This window comes from Bos grunniens, chromosome 10 (assembly GCF_055505025.1).
Source record: "Bos grunniens cultivar Pamir isolate PY7600 chromosome 10, Bosgru_T2T1.0, whole genome shotgun sequence".
Taxonomy (NCBI): domain Eukaryota; kingdom Metazoa; phylum Chordata; class Mammalia; order Artiodactyla; family Bovidae; genus Bos; species Bos grunniens.
The window spans coordinates 3,020,959-3,048,937 of NC_141174.1; the positions used below are offsets into that span (position 1 = coordinate 3,020,959).

The 27,979-nt window shown below is 38.6% G+C and overlaps 1 protein-coding gene across 27 annotated transcripts in view; it reads left to right on the forward strand.

Annotated features, from left to right (window-relative positions):
* Window positions 1-27,979, forward strand: part of EML5 (EMAP like 5) — a 161,400-nt gene that overhangs the window by 117,680 nt on the left and 15,741 nt on the right. For 9 of the 27 annotated variants that reach the window (XR_015133870.1, XR_015133871.1, XR_015133872.1 and 6 more), the window contains 8 exons: window positions 324-525; window positions 1,236-1,362; window positions 8,090-8,168; window positions 9,459-9,588; window positions 12,832-12,930; window positions 16,478-16,498; window positions 25,167-25,340; window positions 26,937-27,145. Coding sequence is in view for 11 of the 27 variants with exons in the window: in XM_086319246.1 (XP_086175372.1) it covers window positions 324-525; window positions 1,236-1,362; window positions 8,090-8,168; window positions 9,459-9,588; window positions 12,832-12,930; window positions 16,478-16,498; window positions 25,167-25,340; window positions 26,937-27,145 (1,041 nt within the window). In the remaining 16 variants the exon portion in view is untranslated. Of the gene's footprint in view, window positions 1-323; window positions 526-1,235; window positions 1,376-8,089; window positions 8,169-9,458; window positions 9,589-12,831; window positions 12,931-15,546; window positions 15,863-16,477; window positions 16,499-25,087; window positions 25,341-26,936; window positions 27,493-27,979 lie in introns of those variants that run through there. The other 18 variants (XR_015133874.1, XR_015133877.1, XR_015133875.1 and 15 more) reach the window with 12 other exon arrangements.

Here is a 27,979-nt window from a genome sequence, read left to right on the forward strand (position 1 = left end):
AGCATATACTCTTAAAAAGGGATGGTGAGACAAAGGTCAGCATTTTCATACTTTTCAATGTAGAATACCAAGTTGATTTCCAAAAGAGTTATGCCCATAGCACAGCAGAGTGCAAAAATACTAGTTTATCCTATCTTCACTAAGTTTGGGAGCGGTTACTTTTTATTTTAGTGAGTTTCAGTATTTTCTCTTTTTTTTTTTTTTTAACAAAGTGCCTTTGCAATGATTAATTTCCAATCAGAGATTAAGAAAGAAGTTCAAAATTATAAAAACTTTTCAAGTAATAAAATTTCTCAGAAATTTGAATTTTTTTTAATTTTTAGGGAAAATTTGGAAAGTTTAAGAGGTACGTGGCCCATAGTACACATGTCACAAATGTTCGCTGGACTTACGATGACAGCATGTTGGTTACCTTAGGAGGCGCAGATATGTCTTTAATGGTTTGGACAAATGAAATGGAGGGCTATCGAGAAAAAAGACCTTGTGATAGCGAAGAATCTGATATAGATTCTGAAGAAGATGGGGGTATGTCATTTTAAGGTATTTTAACAAAAACGTAGAAAAAATTTAGCACAACTGATTTAAACTGCAGAAGTTTAATAAGTAATAATAATGCTTGAATAATTATCGTTTCAGTCTTTTTGGTCTGTTTAACACCAGAATTTTTTTTGCGACTCTAAAATAACAGGTTGGCATATACTGATGACTTATTCTTCATTTAGCAGTGTGTGATAATCATACTTTAAAGAAGCACTACTAAAATAAATTTATAGTATTGAACCTCATCCTTTAAAATAATTCTGTGTTTTTCCTATAATACTAGTAACACCCACTCATTGTAGAAAAGTTAGAAAGTACATTTTGCAATAAAAAAATGAACACAGCATCCATAATTTGAACACTCAGAGAGGTAACTTCTGTTAACATTTGGGATGTTACCCATAGGGGTATGTGTATTTATATACATTATCTTTTTTTTTTTTTTTTTTTACAAAAATGGCATCATATTGAGGGTTTTTTTTTTGTAGCTTGCTATTATCACTTAATCAGCATTCTTTATCACTAAATATTCTTCTACATCATTTTTACTGACTGTTTGTTATTTCATAATTTGACTATAACACGATGTATTTAACTTATTTCATATTGTTTAATGTCCTTGTATCTGATTTTTAAGATCATAATTGAGATCCTCAGCTATAACGTAGAGAATAATTCTTATATTTTGATGTTAGGCTATGACAGTGATGTCACAAGGGAGAATGAAATCAGTTACACCATCAGAGCCTTATCAACAAATATTCGCCCAATGTTTGGAATCAAGCCTCATTTACAACAAAAAGAACCCTCAACTGATGAGAGGTAACAATCAAGTTTAAAACTAGATGAAGAAAAAGTTATCAGTATTAGAAATTGAATTGTTTAACTGAATGAATTTTTTGTAGAAAATAAGTATCGGTGGTGCTCTTGCATGTTACAGCCCCAGCTTCTCTTAGAAAGCATGTTTGTCCTGAAATACTTTTTGGTAATGACGCTGTCCTTTGCAAGTAGCTTAGGGAATGATGCTATATATAAAGTCTGTATGATTAAAGGAATCTTACTTGCTAACTTTTATAAATATATGTGGTAGGGTTTCAAGAAATAATACAAACTGAATCTAATACCTAGTATGTTTTAGGACGCACATGAACCAGAGAGATGCTTAAGTTTTGAAAAGGCCTTTTTATCCATGTGCATTTGATCAAGGATAGAAAGTCATTATTTTAAATTTTTTCCAAAAAGGCAAGTTGAAGTATAGCTTGTCTCTGGGAATTATTGGTCTTTGTCAAGAATTGGCAAATCAAAATAAGGCTATGTGCACTGCAGTCTTATGAGGAAAGAGAACTTCATTTAATAAAGTATCTTAGTGTAATGACAGATCAAGAGAAAAATTGTGAGCCTGATGCTTTTAAAATCATTAGAGAAGATAGAAAACAGTGAAGAGGCATATGGATCAGTGAACTGCATAGAGTCACTTAAAACGGGGGTGAACAGTGATGATCTGTTTGTGGTGTAAGTTGTATCTGACTCTTTGTGGCCCCATGGACTGTAGCCCACCAGGATCCTCTGTCCATGGGATTTTCCAGGCAGGATTACTGCAGTGGGTTGCCATTTCCTTCTCCAGGGGATCTTCCTGACCCAGGGATTGAACCCTGGTCTCCTGCATTGCAGGTGGATTCTTTACCGACTGAGCTATCAGGGAAGCCATAAAGGCATAAGAAGGGGCAGAATATTAAACTAGAGGTATGTTTTTTTTTTTTAATGCTGAACATACCATGATCTAAATACTTGTACAGTATTCAAGGTTGAGGTGACTTGACTCTGAAGACAGTTCAAAGGGCATAGTTTTTGGAATAAGATCCCACGTGGTGCCAATGGTAAAGAACCCACCTGCCAATGCAGGCAGACACAGGTTCAGTCCCTGGGTCAGGAAGATTGCCTGGAGGAAGGCGTGGCAACCACTCCAGTATTCTGGCCTGGAGAATCCCATGGACAGAGGAGATGGTAGGCTGCAGTCCATGGGGTCACACGGAGTTGGATACAACTGAAGCAACTTAGCATGCAAATGGGTTAAAATACTCATTTTTATTATTTGCCAGTTGTTGACCTTGAGAAACTTTTCATTCTCTCTGAGCCTCAGTTTCCTCAGAGGTAAAATAAATATTATAATCCACAGTTTATGGAGTATTTCATGAAATGAAGTAATGTATATGAAGAATTTAGGTAGTAATTCTCCACCACCCCTTTCTTGGACTAAAATACAAAGTAACCTAAGGAGATATCTGGTTAATACTGACAGACTTCCTTTAAAAAAATTTTTTTTTTACTGTAGTTTAGGCCATGTCACACTACTTGCGAGACCTTTGTTCCCCAACCAGGAATTGAACCCAGGACCACAGCAGTAAAAGTGCTGAGTCCTAACGACTGGACTCCAGGGAACTCCCTAAGAGCTTTTTCTTTTAGTACTGAAATTAAATATCCACAGAGTAATAAATACTACCTGTATATTTATTAATTAGAGCCATCAGTTCAGTTTTGCCACACTTCAAAAGCATCAATTCTTCGGCGCTCAGCCTTCTTCACAGTCCAACTCTCACATCCACACATGACCGCAGGAAAAACCATAGCCTTGACTAGACAAACCTTTGTTGGCAAAGTGATGTCTCTGCTTTTGAACATGCTATCTAGGTTGGTCATAACTTTCCTTCCAAGGAGTAAGCGTCTTTTAATTTCATGGCTGCAGTCACCATCTGCAGTGATTTTTGTAGCCCCCAAAAATAAAGTCTAACACTGTTTCCACTGTTTCCCCATTTATTTCCCATAAAGTGATGGGACCGGATGCCATGATCTTAGTTTTCTGAATGTTGAGCTTTAAGCCCACTTTTTCACTCTCCTCTTTCACTTTCATCAAGAGGCTTTTAAGTTCCTCTTCACTTTCTGCCATAAGGGTGGTGTCATCTGCATATCTGAGGTTATTGATATTTCTCCCGGCAATCTTGATTCCAAATTGTGTTTCTTCCAGTCCAGCGTTTCTCATGATGTACTCAGTATGCAAATGTGGATGTTCATAATTAGAATATTTTCAGTATAGTACTTAATATTCCCTAAAAGAAATTATATCTCACATAATAAAAAATGTAATATAGGGAAGAAGAAACTCTAGATATTCTCATTATTATTTTTCATTTATTATATTGATTTTTAAAGAAAATATTATCATTTAGCAGATAAATGGAGTATGTCAGAAAATATGACCTAATTTTAATCTGTAGACCATCCCTCATGGTAAAACACTTAAATTTCCTCCTTCATTGTGGAAGTGACCCAAGTTCTGACAGAAATATTTTACTGCTCACAAAGAATGGTTGACACTGTCATAATTGTAATCTTTGCTGTTAACTTGTATTCTCAAAATTATTTTTTATTTATTTTACATTTTGTTCTCAAATTATTTTATAATTTAGTTCTACTAAATTCTCCTGAAAATGCCAAGGCAGAAAAGTCATTAGTGTGATTCACAGTTATGAGTCTTCATTTTCATCAAATGCAAGAATCAAAGGAGATGAAAATGAAGTTTTTTTTTTCATCAGCTTTGAACTTTTGTGAAGAGGTTAAATGGTCTGTATACATAATTGTCTTCCGTTTTAGATAAAATACATCATCATCAAATACAAAACATTTTATAAACAAAACAAATGTTTGTCAAATATCTACTTAAAAGGAAAATATTTCTGATGACACTTTGACTTTATTTAGTTGATTTTTTTGTGGATTCTTTTTTCCTAAATGACATTAATAATTTTATGTTTTTCTTTTTCTGTTTAAGTATTTTTATGACAAGTCTTAATGTATTTAAAGTAGTTACTTGTCAATCAAATTTCCAATTTTTTTAATAAATCAGAACATGACATAAAATTTAGGCATTATTGTATTTCCTTAGAATTTTATTGACATGTTACCTTTATTCTGTCTACTAAACTGATATATTTTATTCATAATCAATTTTCATATCTGTTCATCTCCTTACTTTTTTCTCTTGCTTCTTTTGAAGGCAGGGAGTAGTAAGGTAAGTTATTTTATTTAAGGGAATATTTTACTCAAAAATTTATTCTTCTGTTTGGTCTTTGTGGTATTTTAAGGTACTGATTTTTTTCCTTATAAAACACTGCACTAGTTTTGCTGAGAAAGAATTAGAAAATGAAAGAGCACAAATCCTACAAAAGAGTTGCATTTGAAGATACAATATGTAAGTGTTGTTGTAAGGGTCTTCCTTATAATCAGTGTTTTTACAGATGACTTTTCAGAAACGCCTGTACTCTAATAGTTTTAGTTTTTCCTTAAATTTCAAGACTTGTAAAAACAGTAATCACACATATTTATCTGTGAAAACTTTTCCAGTTGATAGCAAAGCTGTTAGTTTCATGTCATACTTGTTTAATATATTCATTAATTTCAAAACATTAACATAGGGCAATAGTGATATTTACACATTTAATAAAATTATATGTGCCAGAAAGGACTGTTTGGGGTCGTTTGATAGCTGCCTTTAGTCAAATAAAAGTGTCTTCAGACAGTTTCTGAAACAGGACAGTATGGGAAAGCCTCGTCTGTTTTGGAAGTTAAAAAAGGCGCCAGCAGGAAAATGCTGACAGATAAGATGAACAAGTAATTGAGAAAGATTGTGCAGAACTTCAAATGTTAGGTACTCCTTAGTTAATTTGGCAGGCAGCAGGAATTCACTCTGTTTTAAGTAGGAGGTGATGTGTGCAAAGATATGAGTCTGGAGTGTGATGTGACTTCTTGAAAAGGCCTGCATAATCTTACACTATTTTATCGGAAGTAAAACATTCAGACCTAGCATCAGACCTGGAATAGCTTCTTCAGGACTGAGCTCTGCATTTTAAAGGGACCTTGACAATTTACAGTGGACTAGAAAGAAACACAGGGTAAAAAAAAAAAAAAAAAAAGAAACACAGGGTAAAGGAAAGTTGGGTGGCCGCTTCACATAAAGGATAATTCATCGTTTTTGGAATCACTGCATTTCCAAAAAAAAAAAAGAAAACTAAGTGGAGAGATAATTGCCGTCTTACAAGCAGTTGTTCATGCAGGGTTTAGTAAATGCCCACTTGTCATCAGGGTTGTGAAGGGATGTTCTAGACATGTAAGAGAATTCTGGTTTCATTGGGAGGGGGGATGAGATTAACAGCTATGATCCTTCCAGTTCTGTTCAGCCATTATGTTGCTGTGGGGAATTTTTTTATAGTTACCTCCTTTGTTGGAACAGTCCCAAATACCACATGGTCTCAAGACTCCCTCTGCATGCTTGGTTACATTGGCTGACTGGGAATCCCTCTGGGGTCAGAGGAGGGGGAGGTTCAGTTCCTTAGACAGTCCTTAATAGCAGTGCAGTGCTACCAGCCTTTTACGTTAATAAACATTAAATAAGCTTCCGTATTTTATTTGAAATTCAGTTTGCACTGTGGAAAATAAGAGTGGCAAGCTATATACAACATAGAACATGTTGAATTCTTTTCCATTTCATCTTTTTTCTTCTGATTTCCCTGCCATTAATGGAATAAGCCTTTTTTTATATACAGCAATAAATAAAAACAATAGGCCTTTACTATATACCATATAGTTTATCTGGGTTAAATGTGTAAAAGTATTTTATTACAGGACATATTTTACTACTATTTTAAATTCAGATTTGTGTTGTAATCTTTTCCCTATTTTATCTGCTGCTGGAAAGAGGCTCCAGGTAACCCTCTCTCTTTGCTCTAGTCCATGAGGCCTGATGTTGTCTTTTTATTATCTTTGATATTTACCATTAATGAGCTGTGTTCTTTACCTCTGTTCACAGCTTTCCATGTTTTTCTCCTTTGAAATTACTATCCCTGAAATGACTATATCTTAGTAATTGGAGTCATACCTGGTGGGTTACAGTCCATGGAGTCACAAAAGTCGGACATGACTTTTTCACTTTAATAATTGGATTCATAACATATAAGTAACTGCCTTACTAAAACTTAATCCATTTGACTTGTGTAATTTTCCAAGTTGTATAATTTTAAGCAATAATATATCCTATATAAATTATCTTTACAAAAATTAAAATACGCTTAATTGTTATACAGGATTTAGAGATAAAAATTATATACTTATTAAAGCTGTCAGACAATAACACTGAATAAAGGTCAAGAACTTGGAGGAGAAGGCAAGGCTGCTCCCATTCTTTAAAATGATTTTAGCAGAAATATTTTAAAATACTAATTATATTAATTACTTATAGACATTTTAAAAGTATATGAAAAAGATTTGGAATCAAAAATCTTTGTGATAATGTGAAGAGTCCTTCATGTAGTGTTGCAAGTGCAAAACTTGTATGTCATCAGTCATGGTCATATACTTGTACATACTGCTTCACATGTGTATGAAAATACACATTTATATCACATGTTCAAGACATAACACTTTATTTACTTTTTATAGGTGTGTACCTTGAAAATCACTTTGAAGATGCAAATATATTGTTATGCCTTTCATTTCATGAATTTATTCAGAAATGTTAGAGTTTTCTTGACTGGAAAGTTGTATCATTTTCTGATTTAGTTGTTACTCAATTAATATTAAAATTTGAAGGGTGAGTTGATATATGACTGATTAAGATTCACTGTTCAGCTTATTAAACATTTGAATAATGACTATCTGAGTTTAAACTAAATGATGTGGGTTTTAAAAAAACAGTAAACAAAAGGCTTTCTTTATGGAAGAGTTGCCACATTTAAATAGCTGAGAATGGGAGCTCCATATACCTAATGACACATTATAAATAGGTTCTGAACTTAGTGCTGGAAACAGAGGGAGAGGAATAGATTTGAGAGCTACTGTGTAAGTTTGCAAAATATGAAGTAAATAGTGAAAACGAGGGAAGAGGAATTGGAGGCAATAGTAATAACCTTTTACAGAGTCGACATAAAATGTCTTGTGTGCCTAACTGACTGTGTTGCCATAAACACACTAGGAACTTCAGAGGAGAAGATAAAGGGCACAGAGGACCCAGTGATGAGCACACTTTTGAACTCAGATGTGATTTACATCGCCAACAGTATGGAAAGTTTATAGAAATATTTTCAAAATTCAAGAAGAATATATTGAGTACTTGCCATGTGCAAGATACTGAGATAGCTACGTTAGAGCAGTAATCTAGGCTGTTGTTGGTAACGCACCCCATCAAGAAGCTTTTGAGTTTGTAAAACTAACATTTGTATATTTTTATCACCAATCTGTTCTTATGCTGTTGTATTAGTTGCATTTATGGAACATACATCAAAGAAATTAAAAGAAAAGTGGACAGAAGTTCTGACATTTTCTTTCTACCTTGTTGCCTTAGAAGATGCCAAGATACAGAGGATGCAGTCTAGTGAGAAACACAGATGGGGTTCACTCTTGGGGTGGAGTGTCAGAGACATTGCTCTCTGGAGGGCTGAGAGGAGCTGGGTGAGGACGCCGGGTGATGCTTCCCCTCCTCTTTCCCGCTTCTCTGTTTCAGGCCTCCAGTGAGCAGGGCCCCGCCACAACCAGAAAAACTCCAGACCAACAACGTTGGCAAGAAAAAGAGGCCCATAGAGGTGAGGAAAATCCACCCCCGGTGTTAACTTGCACCTTAGAATGTGTCCAGGGCTTATTCTGTTTCCTGTTTGTAGAACACCCAGATCTTACCATTATTCTTTATGAAAATAAGTGTGTTGAGTGTTCTTTTTTGTTCAGTTGTAAAAATTGATTGCCTAACTGTCAAGTCTGAGCTTGGATTGACATCCTCTGTTCCCTTTTTTTTTTTTTTTTTAGTATTTTAGTTTTCTATGAATAATACCCTGAATTGAACCATATCTCAGAGAACTTCTAAATGTAAATGTATGGAATGATCTATGGCTTAAAGAAGCATAGTCACCTTAGAGTGTCCTGTACTTAGTGGTTTGAACTTATAAGTTAAGGATGTAATATTTATCCTAAATCAGGAGCTTTTACCCCATGATGTATTCACTGTAGAGTGTAATAACAGCCCTGCTTCCAAGCAAAGAAACTCTCCACAATAATTGAGCAAAAGAGAAGAGCTCTCCCACATTTCATACTTTCATAATCCCGGTGTCAGCGATAGCAAACAGACTGCTGGCTGTGTGTTAGGCACCCAGTCGTGTTTGACTCTGCAACCCCACGAACTGTAGCCCGCCAGACTTCTCTGTTCTTGGAATTCTTAGGATCTTCCCGACCCAAGGATCAAACCCTGGTCTCCTGCATCGCAGGCAGATTCTTTACTATTTGAGCTACAGGGAAGTCCTTAAGCAGACTGCTCTGTGAGGTCAAAAGCAAGGTGTAAGGCTGTGGGAGGGTGATCGTTGTACCTCCTGCCCCACTCAGCCTCACAGGGTCAGTGAAAATGGGCACTTGGAGTCACAGAATTATCTTTAGCCTGAGTTATCAGAGACGGCATGCTTAGTACATGAAGCTGATACACTCTTTGGATCCTTGGAAGCATATCACTTGGACCTAATTTATCTTCAGTTATATATACAGATCAAATATTTTTGACTAACAGTTAACACAAATTGATATATTTTTCTTTTGGACACAAAGTATTTCAGTGTTTAACACACAAAATCTTAAGAACTAAAATTCTTGGAGTCAGATGACAGTATGCTTCCCTTTTCATTTTTATAGATTTATGTAGAAAAGTATGGAATGTGTGTTTCAGCTGCTCAAAAAAGCTTCGAGAGGCGCATCTAGCTTAGTTTTGTGTTTGAAATTTATAAATCAAAAATGCATCCTCCAGTTTGACTGAAGACCACCAGTACTATATGCAACAAAATAATGGTGAACATTTAGACATGAGCAAATGTGTAATGGTTTTATCATTGTTTTAGGACCTTGTGTTGGAGCTTGTTTTTGGCTATCGAGGCAGAGACTGCAGGAATAATGTTCACTATTTAAATGATGGTGATGATATAATTTATCACACCGCATCTGTTGGAATTCTTCACAATGTTGCTACAGGTAGGAAACCCTAATTCTCCATTCCCCTCTTTTTATAATTGAGTATTTTTTATTTAGCATCTTGCTGGTGCTGTTGCTAAGTCGCTTCAGTCGTGTCCGACTCTGTGCGACCCCATAGACGGCAGCCCACCAGGCTCCCCCGTCCCTGGGATTCTCCAGGCAAGAACACTGGAGTGGGTTGCCGTTTGCTTCTCCAATGCATGAAAGTGAAAAGGGAAAGTGAAGTCGCTCTGTCGTGCCTGACTCTTAGTGACCCCATGGACTGCAGCCTAGCAGGCTCCTCCGTCCATGGGATTTTCCAGGCAAGAGTACTGGAGTGGGTTGCCATTGCCTTCTCTGACTTAGCATCTTAAAACTCTGTTAAAAATATAAATAATTAAAATACATGAATCTGGAATATGAATATTTCATACTGTAGAACTTCCTAGTAATATTTTAAGGAATTTACAATCTTGAGAGTATAGCACAGCAGAAAAGGACTTCATAATGCAAAGTGCTTATAGATCTCGATTAGAAGTGAAGGATGACTGTGTGTTGAAAGCATGTTTCACAGCAGAAACATTGATAACTTTATTCTGTTTCCCCGCAAGTGGTTGTCTCTGACAGTTAGTGATTGAAAGGGACATGTTGGGTGAGTGATAGCTAGGGACTGGCGATGGAGTGGCAGTGTTCCTGCTGAGGGCTTGGAAAGCCAAAAAGGTTAACTAAGAAAGCTGCTTGCCTGTGACTTGACTGATGATGTCTGTTAGATCCAAGAGATGGGAAAATATTTCTTGACGTCTATTTAACTGATTGTATTGTTGAAAAAGTTCTCTAAGCATCATTTGATGACCGAGGATGTGATAATCCTACTAGTAATACTCTTTATTAATTTTGAATTGCTTTATTACATAAAGTTATAAACTTCATAAAGTCAGAATGTTGTTCAGTTGCTCAGTCGTGTCCGACTCTTTGTGACCTCCACGGACTGCAGCACGCCAGGCTTCCCTGTCCTTCACCATCTCCTGGGGCTTGCTTAAACCCATGTCCATTGAGTCAGTGATGCCATCCAACCATCTCATCCTCTGTCGTCCCCTTCTCCCGCCTTCAATCTTTCCCAGCATCAGAGTCTTTTCAAATGAGTCAGCTCTTTGCATCGGTGGCCAAAGTATTGGAGTTTCACCCTCAGCATCGGTCCTCCCAGTCAATTTTCAGGACTGATCTCCCTTAGGATGGACTGGTTTGACCTCCTTGCAGTCCAAAGGACTCTCAAGAGTCTTCTGCAACACCACAGTTCAAAAGCATCAATTCTTTGGCGCTCAGCTTTCTTTATGTTCCAACTCTTACATCCATACGTGACTATTGGAAAAACCATAGCCTTGACTAGACAGACCTTTGTCAGCAAAGTGATGTCTCTGCTTTTAAATACAGTATCTAGGTTTGTCATAGCTTTTTTTCCAAGAAGGAAGCATCTTTTAATTTCATGGCTGTAGTCGCCATTTGCAGTGATTTTGAGCCCAACAAAATAGTCTGTCACTGTTTGCATTGAAGATACAGTTTATCTAGTACAAACATTTCTGGCTTTTTTTTCCCTCTGGTAGCTTCACTCTAATTAGATAGAATAGATTATGTGAGTCATAATCCCCTACCCCTGGTCAGTATTAATCATTAATATGGTATATCTGTTTTAGTTTCCTTAAGAAAAAGATTCATCAAGATTATACAAATCAATGGTAATTTTCTATTCAATACTTTAGGTCATTACAAAATATCTCTTATTAATAGAAAATCCTCTTTGAGGCTTCATTTATCCTTCACAGAGAATATAGAAGATAAGAAAAGACACACTACATAAGGATGGGAGAGTAAACACACTTGCGTATTTATACATGTAGTTTGCTTCAGTTTCCTGGTTTTTAGTTACTCAGCTTCCTAATGATGGGATGTAGAGAGCCGGGATCGGAGAAGGCAATGGCACCCCACTCCAGTACTCTTGCCTGGAAAAATCCCATGGATGGAGGAGCCTGGTAGGCTGCAGTCCATGGGGTCACTAAGAGCGGACACAACTGAGTGACTTCACTTTCACTTTTCACTTTCATGCATTGGAGAAGGCAATGGCAACCCACTCCAGTGTTCTTGCCTGGAGAATCCCAGGGACAGCGGAGCCTGGTGGGCTGCCATCTATGGGGTCGCACAGAGTCGGACATGACTGAAGTGACTTAGCAGCAGCAGCAGAGAGCCGGGGTAGAGAGATGACCAAGCCCCTGCCCCAGTGGCTTCTCTCCGTTCTGCGGGTACATTGCTGTGTGTATAGTCCAAGAAGTCCTGATGTGTTAACTAATCTATTGATTTAGTCAGTAGCATATATAATTATTTGTTTGTTCCTTTAACTGAACTCAGCCCTGGGAAATATGAAGCACATTTTACTTTGAGAAGAAGTTCAAAAGCAATGTTAGATATATTAAACGTTGTTTTAAAATGTTTTCCTTTGGTTTCGTTTTGCTCTTGGGAGGACCTAGTGTCGACAGTGCTCCGTAGCCTGGGCCCAGTCTGCCAGCCTGGCCTCGTCCCCGCCTCTCCGTTTGGCTTGCAGGAGCCTCCCTTCCTTGCCTCCTGCACAGCCACGGTCTGCCAGGGCCTGTCCACTGTCGCTGCCACAAGATGAACCAGATTACTTCTTTGATCAGAATTTTTTCAGTACCCCCCCACTGACTACAGAATAAATATAAAATTTAATAATAGGCTTGTTTTCAAAATCCTCTGTAATTCTAGTTCAAACTTGCCTGTCCAACGGTATTTCTCACTTTTCTTTTTTGTTACCCTGTATTTCAGCCAAACGAGCCATCTGTATGCATACCCACGGCTTCCCTGACTTTGTATCTTTGCTTCAAGCATTCCTCTTCCTGAAACATGTGCCCCAGCCACATTCACGTTTCCAGAGTCTGTTGTCAGTTCAGGAGTGCCATCTGTGCGTAAGAAGAACAGATCACTGCGTATTTGCACAGCGCTTTGATCTTTAACTCTCTTGTGGCACTTGATGTCTCCAGCCTGGTTTTACATGGTTATGCCTCTCAGGGTTCGCTACTTTAAGGATTTGTCAGTCACGTTTACATCCTTAGGATGCAGGATATATACTATGCTCAAAAAATATATGTTAAATAAGCAAGGAAGTGAAACACAGCAGTTTATTACTCCGAGTAAAGTGCATTTGACTATTTCACGTTTTACGTTTTCAAATTTAATTTTCAAATTCTTTTTTTATAGGGACTCAGAGTTTTTATCAGGAACATAATGATGATATTCTGTGCCTCACTGTAAATCAGCACCCCAAATTTATCAACATAGTGGCAACTGGCCAAGTAGGTATGTTTCTGTATTTTAAAAAGAAATAGTATTAAGTAATTGTCTTCTTTAAATTAATTTAGTATCCTAGGGGAAAAGACTAAAACATTTTTGTGTATTGTTTGAAACGCATTTATACATGAAGCGCACGTCCAGTTTTACCATATTATTTGCTTCCAGGCACTTTTTTTTCACTTTGTTTATCTGTATTGGTTCAGACAGTTCAGAATGAAGAGCATTGTATTTTATAGTGGTTGAAATAGTTGGATTTAATCCTTTAGCAGAAATTTATGAGCAGCAGAAAGTTTGTATTTAATAGCACGTAAAGCAGGAAGGAAGAGTCTGAGGCGGGAGTGGTAAGTAAGAGGAGCTGAGAAGTGACTGGTGAGCGGGCAGAGCCTCTGCCTCGGCAGGGGACACCCTGGAAAGCGGAGAAGCCGAGCCTGTGCTGCCGGTGAGCCCTTCTGCCCTTTCTTCTGGCGGTGATCGTATTTGCCACCTGGTTTTGAAATCCCCTGTCTTGCTATTTTCTTTCAACTCTCTAGAAAACTTTGACAAAAGTCGTAACTCCACAAGCAAAATGATGAGCAGGTGGCAAATCTCTTTAGGACAAATCTACCAGTAGTTGATCACTGTGACTGCTACGTACAGACCTACCTGATCAGTGAGATCTTCACAACCCTTGTATAGTTTGTAAAAATGATCAAAATCATTGGGTTTATTGGATTTCAGTGAGCCTCAATGGCTAAGGCAACTTTCCAGGCATTTTTTCCTTCTTGAATAAGATAATTTATGCTTTAATATGATCAGTTAGAAACTTGTTCTCTGTTATCTATTAGTTCTAGAGTTATGCCACAAAGACCTTTCTTCCTTTCTGTAAAAATTTTCTCCTTTTAAAAAGAAAGTAGGTCAGTTCTGAACCTGTTACATACACAATATTCTAAGCTTCGGATTTATTAGTTATTTACATCCTGTTGATGTACAGTTGATACGTGATGTGTTAGGTGCTGATGTACAGCAGGTAGTTCAGTTCTTTTCTGTTACGGGTCATCACAGAAAATTGAATAGAGTTCCCTGCGGTATGTAGTGAGACCGTGGTGTTCATCTGTTTTATATATGGTAGTTTGTATCCGCTAACCCCAAGCTTCGGTCTCTCCCTCGCCGTGTCCTTTCCCTTGTCTGTGAGTCTACTTCTGTTTATTAGTGAGCTGCTTTGTGTCCTGTTTTAGATTGCACTGTATGTGATGTCATACGGGATTTGCTTTCTCTTTTTGACTTGCTTCGCTTAGTATGCTCATCTCCAGATCCATCCGTGTTGCTGCAGATGGCATTGTTGCATTCTTTCTTATGGCTGAGTACTATTCCATCGTGTGCATATGTACCACGTCTTCTCTAACCGCTTCCTGCTGATGGACGTCTAGGTTGCTTCCATGGCTTGGCTCTTGTAAACAGTGCTGCTGTGAGCGTTAGGATGCATGTGTCCTTTCAAAGTCGAGTTTCTCTGGATATATGCCCAGAAGTGGGGTTGCCAGAGCATATGGCAGCTCTGTTCTTAGTTTCTTGAGGAATTGCATGGTTTGCCATAGTGGCTACACCAATTCACATTCCTAGCAACAGTGTCCCCTGGAGGAGGAAATGGCAGCCCACCCCAGTATTCTTGCCTGGAGAATCCATGGACAGAGGAGTCTTGCGGGCTCCAGTCCATGGGGTCGCAGAGTCAGACACGACTGAGGGACTAACACGTGCATACGTACTAACAGTGTAGAAAGGTTCGCTTTTCTCCACACCCTCGCAAAAAATTGTAGGCTTTCTGATGATAGCCATTCTGACCTGTATCAAGTGATTGGTTTGCATTTCTCTAATAATTTGTGATATTGAACAGTATGTCTTCTTTGGAGAAATGTCTGTTTAGGTTTTCTTCCAATTTTTGATTGGGTTGTTTGTTTTTTGTCATTCAGTTCTATGAGCTGTTCCTATATTTTGGAAATTAAGCCCTGTTGGTCAAATTATTTGCAGATATTTTCTTCCAATCTATAGGTTGTCTTTTCATTTTATTTATGGTTTCCTTTGCTATGCAGAAGCTTCTAAATTTCCTTAGATCCCATTTGTTTATTTTTGCTTTTTATTTCTATTGCCTTTGTAAATTGACCTAAGAAACCATTGGAGAATGTGTCCTTTGCGTAATTTTACTTGTATCAATTAATGTTTCTCTGACTTTATGACTTTAGGAAAAACAATTATCTATTATGGGCCTGAAGGAATGTTATTATATGTAAGTGTTCCTAACCTCTCCTTAGGAAGCTCTGTTGTAAAATGCTTCCTCATATAGAACAGAAATCTGTTTCTCTTTCATTGTAGTTCACCGGTCCTCATTTGGGGGCACCTAGATATTTAGACCTGTGATGGTTAGGTCTTTATCTGTACTCTTTATTTTGCCCCAGGCCCACAGACATTCCAGGATAAGCCTGTTTTCCAAAACCAAAACCCTCAGTTTTAAACCATTCTTCATGTGACATAGTTTCAAGTACTGTCATCATTTAGTTGTCATCAGAGCATGTTCAAATCTAAAAGTGGTATATCCTGACTGGTCTTCTCAGCAAAGTCAAGTACATTATTGCCTTTTCTCTCATATTCCAGGTCAGGACACTACATCTACATTATCAATATGTCCTTGAAACAATAATTTCATAGGCTTCCCAGGTGGCGCTAGTGGTAAAGAACCCGCCTGCCAATGCAGGAGACGTAAGAGACGTGGGTTCAGTCCCTGGGTTGGGAAGATCCCCTGCAGAAGGAAATGGCAACCCACTCCAGTATCCTTGCCTGGAAAATCTCATGGACAGAGGAGCCTGGCAGGCTGCAGTAGTCCATGGGGTCACACAGAGTTGGACACAACTGAAGCACACAGGGACATAAAGTTCTAATAAAGCAGAGAACAATCGTCTATCTAAAAAAGGTTTCTAAATTTTTCTGCTTTCTTTCTTGCTAAAGATTATTGACTCTAAAATTTTGATTAATAAATATTTCTACTGTAAATACAATGAATTTCATATTTTCTCTTTTGGCAGTCTTTTACTCAGAAAATGTTTAGTTAAAAAAATAAGAAAGGGGTTAGTTTGTGGCCTGAATTAAGAGCCTTCCTTTCCTTGAGTTACATGCCAGCTTTTACCATCATTTCTTTCAGGTGATTTAGATCTGATTCTTCCCTTCAAGTAGAGCTACATGAAAGCCCGAAGGATCTATTAGCAGGGCATTTGTAAACCAAAATAAACTCATATCAATTTTAAACCATATCAGTACTATTTTAAGTGTTTTTATAATTTCATGTAACTCACTAAAGAAAATACTGATCTAAAGATTGAAAGGTCATATGCATATAATACTAATATGCATATATAATTGAAATTAGTGGCTTCACTTACAGTATAACTCAATTTTACGTAATTTTATATATGACACAATTATTTAAACCATTTAAAATTATCTTCTGGTAGTTGAGTTTTTATAAGTTTTGCATATGGTGTTTATGCTGTTTCTGGATCATTGTTTCTCTGCTGCTTTTCCATTGTAGGTGATTCGGCAGACATGTCAGGTAAGGAAACCTATCACTTTCTACTTTACTCATACTGTTAAGTAGTGATAGCCTACATTTTTACAGAGTAATAAGATAGCTGAACTATTTTGGGTTTTTTAAAAGTCAAGAATACATCATTTTAATGTCATGATACTGAGCCCAATCTACAGTAATTTTTTTTAACTGAATTTTTACTTTCTTAGTATGCTCAGAATTGTTGTAAGCACTTTACTTGTATTACCTATTTAGTCGTCACAAGAATTCTCCATAGTAGGTATTAACTTGCCATAATCATATATCTGGTAGGAATAATGGTGGGGCTAAAATTTGATCTTAAGTATGAATCAGTACATTTTATTGCCTAGAAATAAAAAATTTTCAATTACTATTTTTATATAATCATCAAAATTATTGCATATGTTAGATCAACAGAACATTTAAAGATTTGAAAATAACTTTTTATTAGTGAATTTGACCATGACTTTGTGAAGTTACAAAGCTCTTAGATGAACAAATGTATGTCAGTTGTTTTTAGATATTATAATAGCTAGGCTTTTTCAACTCAATTTCAGTTCATATAATGTAGTAAGTATTAACAGTCTGATAAAAAAACATTTCCCAGTGATTTGTATCCATTTCCTTCTCCTCCAGGATAAAGCATGATTTTGTGATTTGACTATTTAACCACAAATGTATTCAGCACAGCAGACAATGGCCTTGCTCTCTTGGGCTACACCCAAGAGCAGAGGTTAGCAGACTTAGAACCCGTGGGCCAGATCTGCTCACCGCCTGAGTATAGTTTTTAGTCATTAAAATAGTTGGAAAATATCAAAGAAGGAGTAAAATTTCAGAAAACATGAGAAGTGTATGGAATTCAGATTTCAGTGTCCACAGATAAGGTTTCTGGCACGGCCCTGCCTGTTCAGTCACGTACTGGCCACGGCAGCTATGGTGCCCTCATGGCAGGGTTGCAGCAGAGACTGTTTTAACACTCGTTGCTTTCCCGTGCAGCTTGGCACACTACAGATCGCAGTGGTTCTGTTTTAAAGCTTGACAGGTTTTGAGTGCTACATGTATTGCTGTATTCCACAACATTTTGTTGTTGTTGAAGTCTAGTTGGTGTACAGCATCATGTAACTTTCAGGTATACAACATTGTGATTCAATTTCTATAGCTTACATACCACTAAAAGCTACTATAAGATAATGGCTACAATTCCCCTGTGCTATACAATATATCCTTACCTACTTTGTACAAAACAGTTTGTATCTCTTAATCTCCTACCCCTCATCTGCCCCAGCTGCTTCCCTCTCTCCTTAGGTCGCCACTAGTTCGTTTTCTGCATCCGTGCGTCTGTTTCTGGTTTGCATATGCGTTCATGTGGGTTGTGTTTTAGAGTCTACATATGAGTGATATCGCACAGTATTTGTCTTATCTGACTTATCTCACTGAATACAACATTCTCTAGGTGTATCCACATTGCTGCCATTTGGTTTTTTTAACCATGGCATATCTATCATGGCAAAACAAGAGAGGGGAAAGGAAAAATAGACTGAATGTCAAACTATAAAGGCACAGTAAAGTGTGGATTTTGTTGTCAAATGAGATGGTAAAACATTGTACTTTTTATGCAGTGATACTGTAGCTGTGCTGAAAGAATACAGTATATGTCAACATTTCCATACTGACTTTGTTGCAATATCCCCAGGTCATAGGAAAGCAAAAATCAGAAAAATTAGGAACTTTAAAACAGTATCTTGAGACTTCCCTGGTGGCCCAGTGCCTGGGACTCCAGGCTTCCACCACAGGCGGCTTGGGTCCAGTCCCGGGTCAGGGAGCTAGGATCCCGCATGCAGTGTGGTGTGGCCAAAAATAAATAAATAAAATTTAAAAAAATTATTTAAAAAACACAATATCTCATCACAACAGAGTTTCTTCAAAAAATAAAAATAAAATGTGGCTAAAACCTAAGTAAGGTTCTGAATGACTCATTTGTTAGCTAATTAAGACAGGCTGTTTATTGCTGGCTTAATTAAGTCATGTTTGACTACAATGAATGAGTGTCCAGAGAAAGTAAACTTGTTTAAGATCTTTTGCCAAGAACCATTGCTAAAACAGTTGAGGGTTTTGCGAACATCAGTAGTCACTAAAAACAGGCAAAAAAGGGGGCGGGTGATTCTGAGTGGTTTCCCTTGGTTCTTGATAGGTTGACAGGTGTTGCCAGTTGTTTACTGGAGGAATCAGTGCTGACTTTTAAGTGACAGTTTGCCTCTATAAATGGTCTCCATGGAACAACTTGAAAAGATAATATTTTCAAATAACTTAAGAAAACATCAATTCAGTACAACCTGAAGTAGAATCTGTGAAGATGTACTAGAACTGAGGGTGGTAAAAATATGTGTGGAGCTAGAGCAGAAAAGAGGATAGTTTGTAAAATTTACAAGGCTTATAAACTTTAAAGGCACTTGAAGCCTATGGTTTATTCACTGTGTTATTCCTCAGCAGCTGCTTTGTGAAAAATATTTCAATCTATCATGTATAATTGAACCTCCGTATTTTGTTTTTGAGAGTCAGCAGTTAACTTTATTTGCTCTCATAGCCTTAACCATCATCAGTTATTAATTTCTGTCAGAAATAGAAGGTGAATGTCTGGACTCGCCCTACCACAGCAGTTTAGTGGTTTAGCAGTCGTAACATTTTGTTGTTGTTGTTCTTTGCAATTTCCGTCACTCAGAGCCAGGACTGAAATTTTTCTGAGACTAACTGCCCTCAGTCTCTATTATGGAAAACTGAATGGCTTTGGAAATTAGTTTTTGCTGCAGATTTGTTAATGTTTCTTAATGATTCAACCTGAAGTTACCAGGAAACTACAATCACAGTCACATACGTTGAAATTACAGTGCTTATACGTGAGACTCACGCTGCAGGAAGGGCACGTGGAGACAACTGACCTCTGAGCCACGAGTCATGCCAAACTGCGCTGTGTGTGTCTCGTCCGTCAGAGATTAAGACAAGACACCAGATTCCTTTCCCACACAAATTTGCAGCAAATATATTTTCTGGGCTCAAATTTCAGTTCCAGCAGCATTTTTTTTAGATCTTGATACAAGTGTAAAGAAAATTGCCATATTTAAAAAATCTGTTTAACTGTACAGTTGAGGAACTTCCACCTAATGTTCAATCTATAGTTATTATTCTGCAATATAATACATGCTAAAAAGACAAACATCAGGCCAGAACTCTAATACAGTTTTCTGAATGCCTTCCAAGTGATTAACATATTCAGTTAAAATCATTTGCTTATGGATTGATATTCATATTTGACAGTACCTATCTGTGAGACATTGTCAGAATTGAAAATCATTATAGGTCATCATTAACAGATGAACATTTGTAATTTTTTTAAAAAAATAAAGAACATTGACTTTGAACCCCACTTAAGTGAATTAATATTCCCCCTCAGAAAATTAATTCGCATTAGTAGATCAATATTATAAAAATTTTCACTCAGTGAATTTCATCAATAAAAATTTTGTGGAAATTTGTTTTCCACAAAAGAAAATTGTTTTCTTATATTACATAAGAACCTGCATAATATCTTCAATTTTGTCTCTTTTACAGTAACAGTTTGCTGAGTCCTACTCTAGAGGGAGACAGGCAATAAATAAGTACATTTTTAAAAACAGCATGATCTAAGACGGTGATCAACATGATAAAAAAACAACAGGGTGATAGCAACAAAGCAGTGGTTTTTCAGAAGTGGTAAGACCTAGCTAGGCCAAAAATGGTACTAAACAGTGACGGCCACAGGGCGGTCTGGGGGCTCCAGACTCAGGCCTGGTTTCAGACTCCTAGACCACCCACACCTTCAGAGGTCCTAGAGGATCAAGGCATGGTGGTCCTGGGTCTGTGTCTCTTTCAAAGCACTGCTCCGGGGGTCACACACAACCTGCTTCTACCAGCTTCCGCCCAGGGCAGCCCCCTGAAGACTCAGAGACCAAGATTCGTTATTGGGGGCTGATCGCATAGACATAGAGCCGCAACGACTGAAACAGCATGCTCCCAGCAGAAGGCGGGTGCTCGGTGCCCCAGATGGACAGAATGGCCTTATCAACACAGGAAACATTTCACAAGTCAGGTTCTTACACGCTGGCAAGCAGGCCATTCTAGTGATGGTGAGTTCAGTCCTGCTTGTGTTAACTTTTTGCTGTGGAGGCCCTAAAGCTGAATCAAGAAACAGGAAAGTTAGTGTGACTGGAGTAAGGCCTCTGAGATGAACTTTGAAAGAGGTTGGGTCAGTCACGTGGGGCTTTGCAGGTCATAGAGAGGAGTTTGCATTCCTACTAAGTACAGAGTCCATCACCAGAGAGTTGTAGGCAAGGGAGTTTATGTGATCTAATTTACACTCTGAGTACATCACTCTCTGCACTACTAAGAATACAGAGAGGAAAGAGCCTCCAGAAAATTGGGAGGCTCTTGCAGTAGTTCAAGCAAAAGACATTTTAAACCAGGGTGGTAGGAGTGAAAATAGAACTAGGCAAAGATGGCTTAGATTTTAGCGGTAGATCCAGCAGTCTTTCTGATAGAGTGGATTGAGGGCATGATGGAAAGCAAGGAATAGAGAGTAACTTAATTTCTTGCTTGAGCAGCTGGCTAAATGAGATAGCGCAATACTTTGGGAGAGAGAGTTGGGCAGGAAGAAATTATCTGCAGTCATTAGGAATGAAGGGAGTGTAGGTTCAAATGCAGGAAAACTGGTAGGTTTGGAGGTGGGAAAATAAGGAAGATCCTCTCTGATGCTTCTGTTGATATTTCATCATCTGAGGGTGAGGCGGTGCTGAGGTAGTGGGAGAAGTTTCAAAAGTCTCACTTTGGAATGTGGGAGAATAAACGTGTGTATTAGAGAGGGTATAGTCTAATTACCATCTGAGTACAATAGTTGTGTTTTGAGTAGACCCTAAGGGAACATCTTTTGTCTCTGGCAGAGTGTTTTCAGCCCACCTAAGACTGTGTAAGGAGGTAAGAATCTGACACTTGAGATCCTTAAGGCAAGTCAAGGAGAGAGAGCTCTGACTGGAATAGGTCCCTGTTTATCCCTATAGGCAGTTCATTACATGACTTAGTGGTCTTCCACGGACCCTCTCATGACCGAAAAGAAGGAAACTGATCATTGCCCTGGAGTGCAGAGGGAGGGCGCCCACCTGCCTTTGCTGATTCAGGAGCCCCAGTGTGCTTCCCGGCCCTTCCCCTCTGCCATCCACAGCATTGGCTTCACCCACGAGGCTGTGTTTGTGTTATAGAAGGGTTGGAGTTATATGTTTCCTTGCCTTTTCATCAAGTGGGAAAGAGAATAAAATCCATTTTCAAAACCACGACCTAAAATCAGTGCTCCCTGGGTCTTCCCTGGGTGGCCCAGTGGCTAAGACCGCTCACTCCCAATGCAGAGAGCCCAGGATTGAGCCCTGGTTAAGGAACTAGATCCCACATGTTGCAACTAAGACCCAGTGCAGCCAAATAAATGAATATTTTAAAAAATAATAATAAAATTAGTACTGCCTTTTAGCCTGAGTAAGTCATTTTAAGATGTGAGCAAAGACTTGAACTGAATCACTGATGTCAGGGGGTGAGGGGATGGGACGAGAAGGATTGTAGGATGTGTGGAGGTCTTACCACAATGGGCGTAGACTATTAAGTTGACTACGCAGTGTCTTTGCCCTGAATTGCTTGTATTTGCATGAGGGAGGCATGGATTCCTGAATAAAATCAGAGCTTTATTAAGAAGGGAGGAAGGAGTGCTGGGTCCAACGTCAGTGGTGATGTCCAGTATAGAAGAAGTGAAGTCGCTCAGTCGTGTCCGACTCTTTGCAACCCCGTGGACTGTAGCCCGCCAGGCTCCTCCATCCATGGGATTCTCCAGGCAAGAATACTGGAGTGGGTTGCCATTTCCTCCTCCAGGGGATCTTCCCGACCCAGGGATCAAACCCAGGTCTCCTGCATTGTAGGCAGATGCTTTTTACCGTCTCAGCCATTGGTACACTTAATGGTCCATATTAAAATCTTGTTTTTAAAATGCACTGTTTACTATGCTGCATCAAGGCAAACTAGGGGATGAAAAAAAAAATCCTTTAAAACGTTGATTCTTATGAAATCCATTTGTAATTTTAAGAGACCCTTATGGGCTCCCTTGGTGGCTCCATAGTAAAGAATCCACCTGCTGATGCAAGAGACACAGGTTCGACTCCTGGTCCGGGAACATCCCACAGGCCACGGAGCACGTAAACCCAGGCGCCACAACTCCTGAGCCTGTGCCCTGGAGCCCAGGAGCCGCAACTCTTGAGCCCACGTGCCTCCGCTGCTGAAGGGCCTGGAGCTCTGCGCAGCCTAGAGACCGTGCTCCGCAGCTAGAGAGGCCCCCGCAGCAAAGAGCCCGTGCTCCGCAGCTAGAGAGGACCCCGCAGCAAGAAGCCCATGCTCCGCAGCTAGAGAGGCGCTGTGCAGCCACGAGGACCCAGCACAGCCGTAAATAAACTAATAAAGTTACTTAAGAGAGAGAGGGACCCTGTGGCATCTGTGTCCTGGAGATGGAGAGTGAAGAATGGTTACTAATCGTTGGTAGGGTTGATTCTCCCGAGAAAGTCAATGTGGCAGCTAGGCGCTGACAGCATGCGCCTCTAGAGGCTGGCTCTGCCACACCGCAGTGTGGGACCCAGGGCAAGGCACTTAACTTCTCTGAGCCTGAGTCCACAGGAACACAGAACCGCCCAGAGGCAGGGATTGGAAAGGACGAGATGTCCCTGGTCACACGCCAAATCCATGAGACGTGCCTCTCTGGCGACCTCAGGAAGGGCAGAAGCAGGAGTAGGATCTCAGCTACTCCAGCTTCAGGCATGACCACTTTCAAATTACAGGAGAAAGTCAAACGACACAATTTAACCTTTTGTAAGGTAGACCTTGAGAATGTCCAGTAATTTAAGTCCTAAATATTGCTACTGATGTACGTTTAGAGCACTCTAAGTGTGTAACAGTCTCATAACATAGTCAGACCTATATGTTTTAAGACGTGAATTCTTGGTATAAGTTCTTACCATCTCATTTGATTTTTTTAATACAACTTTGAAATGTTCGGGAATTCAGTTTACTGAAAGTTACTTGCTTTGTAATTTATGAAATATTAAATTTGGAGAATATTGAGTGTTCTTTCTTAAAAATCCATTAGCTACATCATCACATTTAGACAAATACAGTGTATGGATTTCCCAGAGTTTCTTTTTATAGATATAAAAGCATTTCTGTATTACAGAAGACCTGTTTAATATTTGTCACTGGCAAAAAATTATAGAATGATCTCCAGTATATGTGTGTGTGTGTGCATGTATAAATCATCTAGCATTTCTTACTGAATTAAGTTTACCAATTCCTCATATCCTTTCACTTTTATTGAATGAGGAATGTACTAATTTTAGTCCAGTGCTTAAATTATTGTGATCAATTTTTCACACATAAATGCTCTATTATGTGGTAAATTTTTATGTCTATTTCCATGGTGGTTTTATTTTTTTACAGTTGCATAAATCTTTGAATAATTTTTACTTAATGATACTAAAATTTAACTCCCTGGGTTAATATATTATAACCTTGTTTGAATAACTGTCAGCTTTAATTTGTCATTGTATACTATAAATTGTAGATGGTGTAAAATATAGTCTAAATTTATCAGACTGTTTTCTTTAGAGACTAGAATTTCTTTCTGCATCAAGTGATTTAAGACAGCTTGTCAAGATGTACTGTTTCTCTATTTTTGCAATATTTGTAGATTTATAATTTGAAGCAAATGCACTTTCATGTATTAATTATTTTACTAAAAGTACTTGTGTTCTGAGACTGAACATAAATCTGTTTCTTTTTATAGGGTACAATTCATGAAAAAAGAACAGTTCAAAACTATGGTTTTTTAACTTAGAAAATTCAAAATCTTTTTATATTAGCCAGTTATTTATATATTATAAATATATATATTTATATATTAAATATAAATTAATTTATATTTAGCCAGTAAAAATGGCTACAAAGAAAAAAAAAGTATAATTTTAAAAGGATAAGCAGTAGTATTTCTCCCATAAAATCCTGTTTTTTTAAAAAAAAATACCGTCTTATAGAGTGATATGTACTTAGCTTTTACCAGATGTATGTCTATTCGGTTGAAAATTTCCTTTGTGATCTAGTCATGTGATTTCCTACCTATTGCCTTTCTCAATTTGTATTCACTTTCAGTCTCTTCTTCATATAACATAAGTACTAAATATATCTTGGTATTTAATTATTGTGTAATGTTTGTATATTTCTCCATAATATACATAATTATACAAAGACTTAACATGTGTCTAGAACACGCTTTTTTTTGAAAAGTTGTTTAGAGTTGTGATTGCCTAATTTGTTTGTCTAAAATCTGTTTTCTCAAAAGTGCAGTTAGACTATAGCCTGAGGAAGTAGTCTGTATTTTTCTCCCTGTCTCTCCTTTTTCTTTCCTTTTTTTTAAATTTAGTCTTAGTTTTGAGTTATTTTTTATTAAGTATACAGTCCTTTGGTATGTATTTTTCCGTGTTTCAGACATAAGTATGCGTCAGCCTTAGCAATGGAAACGTCTGTAACAGGTGTATCACAGCTGTTGGATGCTGTCTTTGTTTAGCCACAGCTCCATCTATTCACATCTGGGATGCCGTGAACAAGCAGACTTTGTCCATCCTAAGATGCTACCATTCAAAGGGGGTGTGTTCAGTGAGTTTCAGTGCTACTGGGAAACTCCTGCTCTCTGTGGGGCTAGACCCAGAGCATACAGTTACCATTTGGAGATGGCAAGAAGGTAGGATTTTTCTCTTTGTAATTTAAATAAATAAATAAATATAGGGTGAAATGAATTTTCTATTTCATATTTGTATTAACTTCTTGATTGAAACCATTATTCATTACAGCCCTACTCAGTACACATACAAAGCTGTTGTAGGTGGGTTCCACTTTAAAAACCCAGTGAAATTGCAAACAAAGCATAAATTAATGAGTTACTAATATTAAAAATGATTCACTGCTCTCTCCTTTCAGTAAGAAATTGTGCATAAAAGGGTCTTGTAGTTATTATTTGGTTGGTTATAAGGTATCTTACTGAAGAATGGAAATGAATTCTGTTGTAAGTGATCATGGAAGCGCCATAAAGTAATCCACTGTAACACACTGCACACAGAACTTTGCTGTTAATCCACTGTAACACACTGCACACAGAACTTTGCTGTTAATCCACTGTAACACACTGCACACAGAACTTTGCTGTTAATCCACTGTAATACACTGCACACAGAACTATGCTGTTAATCCACTGTAACACACTGCACACAGAACTTTGCTGTTACAGAGCTGTTAAAAAAGTGAAATGCACCTTTCAGCCAGAACTGCCATCTTCCAGCAGTTCGCCAGAGTGACCAGCACGAAGGGCAAGAGGAGCAGCCCCTAATGCGTGTTCTCTGGCTCTCAGAAAGCATGGCCCTGCATTGGTCCTTTGGCCACATACTTGCAAATCCAGGATAAAGGTGATAGTGTAGACATCAAGGGAACAGATACTGTTTAAAATGGAACGCCCCACAAACGACACCATGGCACAATGGGAGAGGCTGCAGTGTAACCCAGCATGCTGTCTGGCTTTATTGTGAACAAACAGGGGCAGGATCCCTGCCAAGGGAGTTAATGTGTGCATTGAGCATTTTAAACACACTGGCAGCCAAGATAGCTTCCCGAAATGCCTGAAGGAAAATGATCAGAAGAAGGAAGCCAGAGAGAAAGGGACTTGGGTTCAGCCAAAGCTCCAGCTGGTCCACCCAGAGAAGCACACTTCCTGAGAACCAGTGGAAAGGAGCCTGAGCTGCGGGAGCCCATTCCCTGTGAACTCATGACCTGATGGGCGCAGAGAGAACAAAGACCCAAACTGTGAAAAAATAAAAAGTGAAATTCATGGAGTTGCATAGAAAAGAAAAGAGATGATGGTTCCTACAATCTAAAATGCCCCTTAAATTATAATGAAGCTCTCCTTGAATCCTACATCACTTGCAAAGTGTGTAAAAAGGACCCTGGGCACTAGTAATTGTCTGCGCAGGATTGCTAGATAGCAGTGCAAGGGACAGGCCCCGTGTGTGTGTGTGTGTGTGTGTGTGTGTGTGTGTAGGGGGCAGGGGGTGGATGCTGCACCACGAGGCTTGTGGAATCTTAGCTCTCCCACCAGAGACTGAACCTGGGCCCTTGGCAATGAACGCACCGAGTCCTAACTGCTGGACTGCTGGGGAATTCCCTGCACTTTCTTTCCATAAGCATTTGTTTTTTGAACTGTATGTTTTCAATAACTGCTTAATCCTATAAAAAAATCAACTTAGTTCTTATACTCACCTGGAAAATTCTGTTGTATCTTTTTTCTTAGGTGCCAAAATTGCCAGCAGAGCTGGTCACAACCAGCGTATTTTTGTGGCTGAATTCCGACCAGATTCAGACTCCCAGTTTGTCTCTGTGGGAGTAAAGCACGTCAAGTTCTGGACCCTGGCAGGAAGAGCTCTTCTTAGCAAGAAGGGGCTCCTGAGCACTCTGGAGGACGCGCGGATGCAGACCATGCTTGCTGTTGCGTTTGGTGCAGTATGTCTCTTCAATTGCCTGTGGTCGTGTAGCTGTGAATTACCCAGACTGGACTGTTGGGGATTTTCTCGCCTTAGATAGATGAGCCACACGAACGTGGGGTGTATGGCACTGTAGTCCACTAATTCTAGCCTGTGTCCCGGTCCTGCCTGTATTTCATCTTTCCAGTTCTGATACTTTGAGGAGTCAGGGAGTGGGAAAGAAAGTGAACGAGGGAGAAAGGTTACAATGGAGACTTGAGTCCTTGGGCCGTGGCCATTCCCAAAAGCTGGCCTTAACTTTCTGTCACCCTACGTCTCCGAGGCCCTAATAATTTGTCAGAATAAAAGACATATTGTGACATATGACTTTCCAGTGTTTAAGAGGGTGCTTGGTTTAGGATTTCCTGTGCTTCCTGTCATCTTAACTCACTGCTTATCCTGAGGTTGGAAGTGCTCGGGACCTGTGTCTCACCAGCGCAAGCACAGCCCTGCCCTGGCTTCCTAGGAAGGGTGCTCCAGGGCCGTCTCTTCCCCACCCCCCATGCCACTTGGACTTCAGGTTTACAAGACACTTGTCTTTCCTTTAATATCTTGTCCTGGCCAGGCTTTTTCAATCCTTTGGTGCATCAAAAACCTAAGTTGGTTTTCTTTACGTATTTATGTTGGGTGTGTAATACTTGAAGGAAGAAAAGTATAATTCTGAAATTTTAAAACTTACATTTTTGAGGAAAACCACCACTGAAAATGCTCGTATGCCATGTCAAACTTCAGCTAAATATCATGGAGTTTCTTAATACAAGACCAGTAATTTCCTTTCTGGATGAAAAATGTACACACTCAAATGCTTGACATT